This window comes from Dipodomys spectabilis, unplaced genomic scaffold (assembly GCF_019054845.1).
Source record: "Dipodomys spectabilis isolate Male_0828 unplaced genomic scaffold, ASM1905484v1 ptg000018l, whole genome shotgun sequence".
NCBI lineage: Eukaryota > Metazoa > Chordata > Mammalia > Rodentia > Heteromyidae > Dipodomys > Dipodomys spectabilis.
Genome location: NW_024870695.1, coordinates 17,821,076 through 17,834,556, shown reverse-complemented (window position 1 = coordinate 17,834,556; position 13,481 = coordinate 17,821,076). Strand labels below are relative to the sequence as shown.

Sequence of the window (13,481 nt, the reverse complement as noted above, 5' to 3'; positions counted from 1 at the left end):
AACTAAATGAATACATAAACATTAAGCCAGCATTACAAAGAATTCTAAGAGGGGGGACACAACCTGAAGAAAGCAACCAGGAACTGGGACCTGCCCCAAACAGGCATTACTCAAAGTCTAACTGAGCAAGCACAGGAGGAAAGGAAAGAAGAAAAACTTAGGAAAACGGAATGGCAGGGACAACAATGCATCTCTCTATACTTTCTCTTAATATAAATGGGCTGAATTCGCCAATTAAAAGAAAACGAACTGAGGACTGGATCAGAAAACAAGACCCATCCATCTGTTGCCTTCAGGAGACCCACCTCTCAGCCAAACATACAAACAAACTCAGAGTGAAGGGGTGGAAAAGGATCTACCAATCAAATTCCCCCAATAAGAAAGCAGGTGTAGCTATCCTGATATCTGACAAAATAAACTTTTCATTAAAATCAGTACAGAAAGACAAGGACGGACATTACATATTAATAAAGGGAACAATCCAAGAGGAGGATATAACCATCATCAACTTATATGCCCCAAATATCGGTGCACCCAGATATGTTAAACAAATGCTCTCAAACTTACAGAATAAAATAGATCCCAATACGATAATACTAGGAGACTTTAACACGCCACTCTCACCAAAGGACAGGTCTACCAACCAGAGGATTGGCAAAGAAGCTACCGAATTAAGTGAGGCCATACTTCAAGCGGAATTAACTGACATCTACCGAGTATTTCACCCTAAAACAACACAGTACACATTCTTCTCAGCAGCTCATGGAACTTTCTCCAAAATAGACCATATCATAGTTCATTCAAGGAACTTAAGCAAATACAAAGGGATCGACATAATCCCCTGTATCCTATCTGACCACAGTGGAATCAAGCTAGCTCTCAATAACAAAGCATACCGCAGAAATTTCTCTAATACATGGAAATTGAACAGCACACTCCTTAACAAGGCCTGGGTAACAGAAGAGATCAGAGAAGAAATAAAGCATTTCCTAGAACTCAATGAAAATGAAAACACCTCACAAAGAAACTTGTGGGACACAGCAAAAGCAGTCCTGAGGGGCAAATTTATTGCCCTCAGTGCCCACATCAAGAGAATGGAGACAGACCAAGTAAATAATCTCATGTTGCAACTAAAACAGCTAGAAAAACAAGAAAAAATGGGACCTAAAGCTACTAGACGAAGCCAGATAACCAAATTGAGAGCAGAGATTAACCAATTAGAAAATCAGAAAACCATAACCAAAATAAACCAAACAAAAAGCTGGTTCTTTGAAAAAATAAACAAAATTGATGGCCCGTTGGCAAGATTAATTAAAAAAAGAAGAGAGGAAACCCATATTAATAGGATTAGGGATGCCACGGGAAACATCACAACACGTACCCAAGATATCCAAACAATTCTAACAGACTACTTTCAAAAGCTATACTCTCTAAAGGAAGAAAATCTGGCGGAAATGGATGCATTTTTAGAGAAATACAAGTTACCCAAACTGAGCAAAGAAGAAGTTAACCAATTAAATAAGCCAATATCCTATAATGAGATACAGGAAGCTATCAAAAGTCTTCCAACAAAAAAAAGCCCAGGACCAGATGGATTCACAGCAGAATTCTATAAGACCTTTAAAGAAGAACTAATACCCATACTCCTCAAGCTCTTCAGAGAAACAGAGAAGGAGGGAGCTATCCCAAACTCATTCTACGAAGCCAATATCACACTCATCCCCAAACCAGGCAAAGACCCAACCAAAAAGGAGAATTACAGGCCAATCTCCTTGATGAACACAGATGCAAAGATCCTTAACAAGATTCTAGCTAACAGAATCCAGAAACACATAAAAAAAATAATACACTATGATCAGGTAGGCTTCATCCCAGAGACACAGGGATGGTTTAACATACGTAAGTCAATAAATGTAATCCAGCATATCAACAGAGCCAAGGTCAAGAATCACATGATTATCGCCACAGATGCAGAAAAGGCCTTTGATAAAATTCAACATTCATTCATGCTAAAAGCTCTGGAGAAAATAGGAATAGAAGGAACATTTCTAAAAACAATAAAAGCCATTTATGACAGACCAATAGCCAATATTATACTTAATGGGGAAAAGCTACAACCAATCCTCCTAAAAACAGGAACAAGGCAAGGATGTCCACTGTCTCCACTCCTCTTCAACATAGTCCTAGAACCCTTAGCCAGGGCAATAAGGCAAGAAAAAGACATTAAAGGGATCCGCATAGGGAAAGAAGAAGTGAAACTATCCCTTTTTGCAGACGACATGATACTATACCTCCACGATCCCAAAAACTCCATCCCCAAACTTTTAGAAATCATAAGTCACTTCGGCAAAATAGCAGGATACAAAATAAACCCACAAAAATCAGTTGCCTTCCTATACACCGATAACGCACAGGAAGAGAGGGAAATAAAGGGAGCAACCCCATTCACAATAACCTCCCAAAAAATAAAATATTTAGGAATTAACCTAACCAAAGATGTAAAAGAACTATTTAATGAGAACTATAAAAAGTTAAAGAAAGAAATTGCAGAAGACACTAGGAAATGGAAAGACCTCCCATGCTCCTGGATAGGCCGACTTAATATAGTAAAGATGGTGATACTTCCAAAATTAATATACAAATTCAATGCAATTCCTATTAAAATCCCAATGACGTACATCACTGAAATACAGAAAACAGTCCAAAAATTTATATGGAACAACAAAAGACCTAGAATAGCCAAAACAATTCTAGGGGATAAAGACAATATGGGAGGGCTATCCATGCCGAACTTCAAACTCTACTACAGAGCTATAATCACAAAGACAGCATGGTACTGGCACAAAAACAGACCCGAAGACCAATGGAACAGAATAGAAGATCCAGATATAAATCCACAGGCCTACAGCCAGCTGATATTCGACAAAGGAGCCAAAGACATACAATGGAAGAAACACAGCCTCTTCAACCGCTGGTGCTGGGAAAACTGGGCAGCCACATGCAGAAAACTAAAAGTGGACCCCAGCCTATCACCATGCACCAACATCAACTCAAAATGGATTAAAGACCTTAACATTAAACCTGAATCTCTGAAACTACTGCAGGACAGAGTAGGAGAGACACTTGAACTAATAGGCACAGGAAGGAACTTCCTGAACAGAGTCCCAGGGTCACAACAAGTTGGAGAGAGACTCGACAAATGGGACTACCTTAAAATAAAAAGCTTCTGCACAGCTAAATCTATCGCAACTAAGCTAGAAAGACAACCAACTAATTGGGAAAAAATATTTACCAGCAATATATCAGACAAGGGGTTAACATCCTGTATATACAGGGAACTCAAGAAACTAATCCCTCCCAAACCTAACAAACCAATTACTAAATGGGCAAGGGAACTAAAGAGGGACTTCTCAAATGAAGAAATAAAAATGGCAAAGAAACACATGAGGAAATGTTCATCATCCCTGGTGGTGAAGGAAATGCAAATAAAGACAACCCTGAGATACCACCTTACCCCAGTCAGAATGTCCCACATCCACAAATCAGCCAACGACAAATGCTGGAGGGGATGTGGAGAAAGAGGAACCCTATTACACTGCTGGTGGGAATGTACACTTATACAACCACTTTGGAAAGCAGTCTGGAGGGTCCTTAGAAAGCTAAAGATTGACCTCCCTTACGACCCAGTCATACCACTTCTAGGCATCTACCCTGAACAACAGGAACCAATATACAAGGACACGTGCACCTCCATGTTTATTGCAGCACTGTTCGCAATAGCTAGGATATGGAAACAACCTAGGTGCCCCACCACAGATGAATGGATCCAAAAATTGTGGTATCTATACACAATGGAATATTATGCAGCCATTAGAAATGACAAAATAATGGCATTTGCAGGGAAATGGATGGAGCTAGAAGGAATCATGTTGAGCGAGGTAAGCCAAGAACGAAGAGACAAACGGTACATGGTCTCCCTCATAAGTGGATGCTAAATCCAAAAGGTTAGTGATACGACAAAACTAACAGGACTTAAGAAACAAAGAACTCCCGCTCATCTGGTTGAACCACTACTAAATATCCTCATGCTGCTGATCACAAATATGGTATATAACATGTGAACACTGTTATATATTACAGACTGTGGTAGACAATTTGCTCCAGGGAAGTTAGAATGAACTTGTGACTTTGAAATTATGTAATCATTTAATCACAATCAAAAAAAAAAAAAAAAAAAAAGAACCTCGGGGAAGGGAGGGAGGGAGGGGATCGTAGGGGGAAAACAATGGAGGGGGTAACAATGTTCAAGAGGAAGTGTACTCATAACCTCACTCATGTAACTGTGACCCTCTGTATAGTAGCTTTACAATAAAAAAATAAAATAAAAAAAAAAAAAAAAAAAAAAAAAATGTCATCAAGGCCAATTTTAATATCGGGCTTGATTCCTCCAGCTCCTTGTTCTCTTGACCTATTTCTTGTTTCAGTGAAAACTTTGTTTTTGTCTGGATGTTGCCAAGGTGTGTTAATAAAGTAAACTGGGATTTTGTTTGTTTGATTCTCTTCTTGCTTCACTGGTTTGAACAAGCAGCTGACAGGTTTTGCTCTGAGTTTGCCAAAGCCCATGATTTCAGCCATGGAAAACAGAGTGACTGAACATCTTTTATAGCTCATTGGACCTAGAGCCAAGAGAACACTGGGGATTTGTAGTTAGGGTAAGAATGGCAATACTGGCATGGGGGAAAATATTCTGGCAAGATAACTCAGAGCTGTGATGTATCAGTGAAATTCCCTTGTTTAGTTTCTGTGAAAATTAATTTGCAAAAATATTCAAGTCTGTTGTGTGTTCCAGTTTATATGTAAATTAGAAGCCTGTGTAGGAAAAAAATGCCAAGGATGATGGAACTCGAACATTTTCAGACCAGTTGTTGATTAATTAGTTGAAATGAGTCTTATTTGGTCTTATCTCATTTACCTATATTTTTCAACAGTAAAGTTGTATTGATCAGGCTAAGGAAAAAGCCAACACTGCCCAATAAACCGTGATAACTGATGCGTGAGAAAATAAAATAAAGTTAATAAAGTTTTAAAATCTGATTTTTGGGTCTAAGAAAGAACGAATTTCACAGAGATGCTTGGAACTTGGAAATAGAATCTGTGCTACCACCACTCTTCCCAAAGGTAACATCAGGCGTCTATCTAGAAACTTGAAAAGGATAATATTATGGACAATAGTTAAGTATCCAAAACTTGGAGATAACCAAGAGTTTGTAAAAACCCAGAGAGGGACTTTCTTGTTCTGAGTCTTATAGTCTAACTCAGAAATCCATCTTTGTTCTGAACATAAAAGCAGCTAGCTCACTCCTGAGCATGCTTACATCTGTGTGTACTTGACATGAAGGCTGCAGATACAGATAAGCATGCACTCTAGACCTTCCTATTCTATTTTTGTTGGTCATGAGGCCTGAACTCTGGGCCTAGGCGCTGTCCCTCAGCTCTTCAGCTCAAGGCTAGTGCTCTACCACTTGAGCCACAGCACCACTTCTGGCTTTTTCTGTGGTACTGAGGAATCGAACCCAAGGCCTCAATGCATGCAAGGCAAGCGCTCTACCACTGAGCCACCTTCCCAGCCCCCCTATTCTCCTTTTATCCTAAAGCCATTCTCCCTTCCTTCCTTTCTTTTTTTCTTCCTTTCTTTCTTTTTTCCTTCCTTTATTTTTTTCGTGCCAAGTACTGGGACTTGAACTCAGGGCCTGGGAACTAACCCTTAGCATTTTCTGCTCATAGCTGGCACTCTACCACTTGCTCAACAACTTCATTTCTAGCTTTTTGAAGATTTATTGCAGATAAGAGGCTTATGGGGCCAAGCACTGGTGACTCACACCTGTAATCCTAGCTACTCAGAAGGCTGAGATCTGAGGATCGCAGTTCAAAGGCAGTCCTGGCAGGAAAGTCCGTGACTCTTTATCTCCAATAAACCAGTAGAAAATCAGAAGTAGTGCTGTGGCTCAAGAGGTAGAGTACTAGCCTTAAGCTGAAGAGTTGAGGGATAGTGTCCAGGTCCAGATTTCAAGCCCCATGACCAACCAAAAAAAAAAAGTTTCATGCACTTTCATGTCTGGACTGGATTCAAACAGCAGTCTTCAGCTCTCAACCTCTTGAAAGGTAGCTATGATTACAGGCTGTGCACAGCCCAACAGTATTTGTTTTACATCTAGATTATACCACAATTGCCTGTCTACCCCTGGTTCATTTGACACTTGAGTCCTGGATTAGTTTCAATACTTTCAACTTGCCCCAGCACTTAACACTACTCTCACTTCTATGTAGACTAAAACCTTGCCTAGGCCAGCCAGCTTCTAGGCACTATCTCTGAAACAATTCTTTCTGAACAGTATTTCTTCTCACATCTCCTTGGGACCCTACAAACATATCTTTGCTGCCTGCTCCAGAGCTCTTTGCTCTTCCCTCCATTCTGTCTATGTTTCCCTATAGTTCATTGTATGGCCACTTTAAAATCCTAACTTTACTTGAGATCATTGCCCTTTGAACTTTTCTACTTGAAATTAATTTTAACTGCACAATACACGGCCATGTACCTCTAGATTTACCACAAGAGCACATGTCTTGTCAGATTTGTGGCAGTAATTAGATCTGAGATTCCCTGGACCTGAGAATCTGCTCATGAATGGAATCTTCTGGAAAGGAGTGGTTCAGAGCAGTGGAATCATAGTGGCACCAGAAGTCTTGAAATCAGGTTCTGGTCTTTGTTCTGTCCTTGTCTCTACCTGGCTATGTGGTTTGGGGTTGAGGACTTTACCCTTTGTCTATGGGCATGGATGCCTTGTTACATTAGATAAGATGATTTAAATGGCTTCTGTTTCTAAAATTCTATTCATTTAGGGCTGATGAAAGACCAGCCACACAGCAGTGAATAAACTTACATATCCCTTCAAGAGTGGAGCCAATAAAAGACACAAGTGGAACAGAGTCAATTGCTCTTGAGTTATTCTGTACATACTAAGCAGGTGGCTTGATCAGAAATGTGGGCCTTGACAGTGAGTGGGGATATAAACATCTCAAAACTGTTTGTCGTGGGCTGGGAAGGTGGCTCAGTGGTAGAGTGTTTGCTTTGCATGCATGAGGCTCTGGGTTCGATTCTTCAGCACCACATGAGCAGAAAAAGCTGGAAGAGGTGTTGTGGCTCAAGTGGTAGAGCACTAGCTTTGAGCTAAAGAGCTGAGGGACAGCGCCCAGACCCAGAGATCAGAACCCATGACCAACTGGAAAAAAAAAAAAAGAAAAAACTGTTTGTCCTAGGAATTCCATGCCCAATAAAAGTGAAGGCAGATGTTCGCATCAAGTTTTTGCTGTTTGTGGTTTTGTTTTGTAGTGGGACTTTCTGGATAGGAAGTTTATTAGCCAAGCATGGTAGCATCTGCCCACACACACTGCCATATAATAACTGTCTTACAACCCCTTTATGGGACTGGAATTATTTTTGTTAATGATTTTCATCAGAGTAGATGAAATGCAATGTGTTCCAGCTGTAACTACGTTTATCACACAGCTGGCTTCCCAAGAAGTCTTCCTCAACAGATATCATGTGATATCTGGATTGTCAAAGAGATTTTTTTTTTTTGCCTCATGGATTTTTTTACTAAGAGAAAAGGGCTATATTTGTTTCCTACCAGCGCTGAGACAAATGATCAAAACGGAATAGCTTAACACAGCACAAATTTATTATCTGAGCAGCTCTGGCTGTCAGATGTCTAGAATGACTCTCTTAGGGTTGAAAATCACAATGTCAGCAAACCCACATTTCTTTCAGAGGCACTATTGTCTCTCCTGCTCCAGATCACAGAAACTGCATTCCCTGGTTCATACCTCTGCCTCCATTTAAGAAGCCAACAGACTTCTATCTAATCCCTCTATGTTCTTCTTTATATCTCTTTTCTACATTACTGGACTTCCTATTTCCCTCCTGTAAGTCCCCCCTGATTACAATGGGCCAATCCAAACCATCTCTCCATCTCAACATCTTTAACTTAATTATAGTATGTAAAGTATCTTTTATTATCTGTGTCAGTCAACTTCCTGTTACTCAAACAAACTTATAAAGAGGAAAGAGCCTGGAGGAGCCCGTGGCTCATGCCTATAATCCTCAGGAGGCTGAGATATGAGGAATGCATGCAGGTACTGAAATACAGAGCTTGAACTCAGGGCCTCATGCTCTTCCTTAGCTTTTTTTCTCAGTGGTGCTATACTACTTGAGCCCAGTTTGACTTCCAGCTTTTGGCTGGAAAATTGGAGATAAGAGTCTTTTCTGCCTGTGTTGGCTTCAAACAATGAACCTATGAGCTCAGTTTCCTGAGTAATTAGGATCATATGTGTGAGCCACAGGTACCCAGTCAGAAAAGTATATTTTTTAAAGTGTGTGTGTGTGTGTGTGTGTGTGTGTGTGTGTGCTGGTCCTGGCAGTTTGAACTCAGAGCATGGGAGCCATCTCTGAGCTTTTTTGTTGCTGAAAGCTAAAGTCCTACTACCTGAGCTCTTTTGGTGGTTAATTAGAGATGCGAGCCTCACAGACTTCCTGCCCAGGCTGGCTTAAAACCATAATCCTCAAATCTCAGTCTCCTGAGTAGCTAGGATTGCCAGCATAAGCCAGTACATACCTAATGCAAAAATTCCTTAGATACTAATTTTGCAAGAATAAGACGACTTACAAACAAGAGGTTCACACTCATTCACATACTTTAAGTAACAAGGAATGAAAGCAGCAAGGAAGCACATGTGTAAATGTCCTCTTCCTCCTCTGCCTTCTCCGAAAGTCTGAAGCCGTGACTGCCATTTTGAAAATGGGTAATGGTGAGAAAGCCAATTCAAACTTGCTAAACGAATGGAGTCACTGGAGGATTATTGGAATCTATGCTAGCAAATTAATTATTTGTCAGATTGTAGAGCCCATCCTATATATCAGTGTTGAAAGTATTTTCCTAGGAACCAACTTCTTCCCAATGTTGACTGGAACAAATAGAAAAGTCATAGAGTTTTTGACTTGGATGAGACTAGACACACCATCTTATCCTAATTCCTCTCCTACATTATAAGACTCTATCGAGTGTCCACCAGACTCCTTTTCCTTTCCATAATATGGGCAGGATCAATGGCTGCACAAAATTAAAGGCAGCATTAAATTTGTTTCTGAGAGGCCAAGTACATTTCAGAGGGATGCAGAATGATTGAAATACTCATCTTCTCCGTGTCTCCCTCCCTGGCTCCACCCCTTCATAATACCCACAATCCCAGTCACTCAGTTTTTTTTAATATATATATATTTTTTATTGTAAAGCTACTATACAGAGGGGTTATAATTACATGAGCAAGGTAATGAGTCCATTTCCTATGGAGTATTGTTACTCCCTCCTTTATTTTTCCCCTATCATCCCTTCCCTCCCCACCTCCGCAATTCCTCCCTCCCTGCCCCCTGCAAAGTTGTAAAGTTCGTTTTCAACATAGTGTCTTGTACATCTCATTGTTGCAATGGGTCATCCTGTATCCTTATTTCAGCATTTTGTTCTTTCCCTTCCCCTCCCCAAATTAGAAAAAATGTATATACAAGATGCAGGACACCAGAATCATATACAGTGACATCAGGGGTTGTACCATTGGGGAAAGAACATACAAAGAAACACAAAAAATCACATAGTACATTATAAGTACATTAAAAAGAACGGCAACAAAGATAAAACCTCTTGTGTCTCTATCTTGGGGTTCATTTCGCTTAACATCAGGTTATATAGTCATATGTACATAGCTTTTGACCTCTTCTGCTTGTCCTCGACATACACTAGTTATTGCAGATAAGAGAAACCATGGAACCTATGTTTCTTTGGGCTTGGCTTGCTTCACTTAATATAATTTTTTCCAAGTCTTTCCATTTCCTAACAAATAGGGCAATATACTTTCTGATGAAGGCATAGAATTCTATTGTATATAAATACCACATTTTCTTGATCCATTCATCCACTGAGGGGCATCTGGGTTGGCTCCATATCTTAGCTATGGTGAATAATGCTGTGATAAACATAGTTATGCTCCCACAGCTTAAACTCAACTCCCTGGCATGTTCCTTATTCTAGTGCTTTTTTTCTAGTTTCTTCCAATTCAACATAATCAAGGACTAGACACAAGATAGGAGCTCACTGTACCCTCTGAGATGGAATGAATGAATGAATGGCCCTAAAATCTCAAAAATGTTTACAGGACATCTGAACCCTGTGTCTCAGTGGAGGTACGGGAGAAGGGCCATAAAAGATTAAGAGTTGAGTTTCTTGACTAACAAAAAAAAATCACTATGTTGGTGCTCCCTCTTTCCCTACTAGCTTTCTTGCAAAGAAGAAAATAGAGCTGGGAATTCCACAGAGATTTGTCCTAATAGATAATTTAATGTGAAGCTGAAAATGAGCAGACGGCTTTCCTTTGGATATTTGCACTCAGCACTCGATGTCATTTTTCTGCCTATCAAAAGATTGCATTCTTCAGCTGCTGGCACATTAGGTTAATGGCACCATACCTCACCAAACAAAGACAGAATTGAGTTGTCAAGCTCTTGTCTAGCACTGATTTGGGCGGGGGAGGGAGGTCATAGAAATAATTCAATCCCTCTGTTTAGTCTTGACAACATGTAGAAAACACTTCTTGTGTACATTGAATGACATTTTTCTTTGAAAAAAAGTCCAAAATACCCATGGACAAGGCTGATTTTTGTACTATTTCTGCCATGTAGGAAAACAGGACATTAGTCCTGGAATTACGACCTACTTGGTAATAGGTTGGGAATTTTACAAAGATGGAATATCCTTAAAAAAATAATCATAATGCTAACTCTACACGACAGAGGCCAGGGGATCCGTTGGCCCATAAACGGGATAATCTAAACTGAAGAGTTTGTGACTATAAACCTTGAAGATCAAACCAGAAAAATAATGATCGTTACCTCCAGATATGTTGGTGAGCAGGAACTGGGGGTACTTTGCTTTCCTTTCACCAATTATGTGCTGTTGTTTTATCACGGCTCCCTCACCCTGCCATCCAGACTAATTGCATCATTTCTATTTGTTTCTAGTTCCTTCTTTCTGGGGATTGGTGAACTCGGCTTGGAACCTTTGCTCGGTGGGGAAACGGCAGTCACCAGTCAACATAGAGACCAGCCACATGATCTTCGACCCCTTTCTGACGCCCCTTCGCATCAACACTGGGGGCAGGAAGGTAAGCTGCCATGTTGCTGACATGGTGAATTAAGCAGAGGGGGCAATGCTGTTTCTGAAAGCTGATCCCCAGGTGTCTGGATGAGTTTGTGTCTCCATCTCAAAATGCAACCGACCTTAGCCTTGCTGCCAATGAGTATAATGTGTGCCTCTGCAACCTCGCAAAGTCAAACTCTAGAGCTTGTAATTACTACGTATCCCATGGAAGTGGCTTGAGGGCCTAGCCCCATGGCACCCCATAAAGGTCAGAAAATACTTTGTTTTCCTTGCATTCCATGGTGAGAAAAATTTCTTTAAGATTCTTTCCTTGGCTTTCTTTTCATCTCAATGAAGTGGGAAGAGAAGGGGGAAAACAAATATGAAAAGTAAAATCAGACATTTATCATCCTGGGAGGGAAAACAAACAAATAACCATCACCTTAGATGATTTATAAGAAAATCAATAATTAATCTTCCTAGGGGCATCTTGCTGGCTAAGAATCCCCACTCCTTCCCAGAAATGCTGAGCTATGCTTTGTGAGTCTCATACCTACATCCCTCCGTCGCTCTCCTCCCTTTGAGATGAGCTCCTCCTTAATTTGTAGAAAGACACAGTGCCCACAGGGGCTCCGCAAAACTCAGTGTTACTCTGGCTGGCTCATGTCTATTTGGCTGCCCGTGTAAGGATGTCAGAGGTGGAGTGGAAAAAATACCCATACACAGAACATGGTGTTTGAAGGTGATTCAGTCTTTGTGAACTCAAGAAGAAATTCTTTAGTGTGCAAAAAATTAGAAACAACTTACATTGTTGCCGGTTACTGATTTCCCAGGGCTTGGGCCCCCATGAACCCTGGTTAGTCTTCCTCATGGGCAGTCTGGTTTTCTATTGGAGTTTGTACCTCGATTTTTCTCTTTCTGATATGCTTGAATACATTTTCGACTGCGGAACTTTCACATTCACAAACAAAAAAAATTGTTAGTGACTTTGAACTCGGGTCAGAGGCAGATTTTAAGTAACATCGACTATGAGCTTGTGTCCATTTAGCTGTGTTGTATTTGCAAGCTGGTTTAAATGTGACTTGAGAAGCTTTTTTATTTGTAGAAAGGGTCTGTGTAGGTCATTTGGTTGATGGCTCTTATTCTATTGAAAGCTCAGCTGTTTTAGTTATTGTTTCATTTGCAGTTTTATTTTTATAAACCCTAAAAGGAACTTGATATAAATTCTTATACTCACCTTTCTTTAAAAAAAAAAAAACAAGATGAATCAGTCATTCAAAGTCACAAATATATCCGAGTTTCAGCAAAAGTTGAAGTTTTGACCAGATAGTCAATCATCTTTTCTTTCTTGGAGATGATGACGGAGGGTGATAATTGTATTTGGGGCAGAGGGGAAAGTAACAAAATATCTCAAGACAGAATGAGGTTCCAATCTGAATGCCTAAGTTCCAGAATTCACCCTAAAGGTGAGCAGCAAGGCTAAAGCACAAATGCCAAAGATGTGTACATTGGGTTTGAAGTGCAAATGGAGAAGATGGCAAAAGGAGAAGATCCTGAAATTGTGTGAAGGAACTAGATCACTTTCTTAAAATGTGGTCTTTAAGTAAATTGTTCATTGAAGAATAGGATGGGAAGGATGCCAAGCTAACTCAAATGCTGGATTTATAGTCTATCATCTACTAAATCCCCTTAGAATAAGATGTTGATGTGAAAGAAAGAAACAAACTTAAAGATTTTTTCTCCAAAATTTACTGGGAAAGAAAAGACTGAGTAGCCTGGAATTAAAAGTACCTCACGTGTTAAGATGTATGTTGATGTTGCTTTCTGTCTTTCTTTTGGGGGGAATACAAATGACTTAAAAAAAATCTTTCCAATACAGTAAAGTGTACCTGATCCAAATCAATCTGCAAAAGCACTCAAGTTTGGGATTTTGGAAATGTTGACTTTTAACAGTGTCAATATTTATATCTGGCATCGTTTGTGCTGTCTGCGGTTTGAAGAGCTGAGAACTGGCTGATGGTGACTTTTGCATTTGCGAGACGTAGAAGCCAAACTACAGACAGTAGCAAGAGAGAGTGCCTAATAATGAAATGCCTAAACTTGGTAGACAATCGCTGAATCATGTTTGCAAGCTTTCTAAGGGTGATGTTTCATGAGTTGGAGAGTTGTTTTAGAAGTGATTCATGCTCTGAATTTAGTTTCTTGCAGGTTTTTTTTCACTTAAAGAAACATACAACC

At 40.0% G+C, this 13,481-nt stretch overlaps 1 protein-coding gene across 1 annotated transcript in view; it reads left to right on the top strand.

Moving 5' to 3' along the window:
* Ca10 (carbonic anhydrase 10) overlaps positions 1-13,481 on the top strand; it is a 454,098-nt gene that overhangs the window by 184,983 nt on the left and 255,634 nt on the right. The window contains exon 3 of the mRNA XM_042674000.1: positions 11,126-11,268. Within this exon, the coding sequence (XP_042529934.1) occupies positions 11,126-11,268 (143 nt within the window). The remainder of the gene's footprint in view (positions 1-11,125; positions 11,269-13,481) is intronic.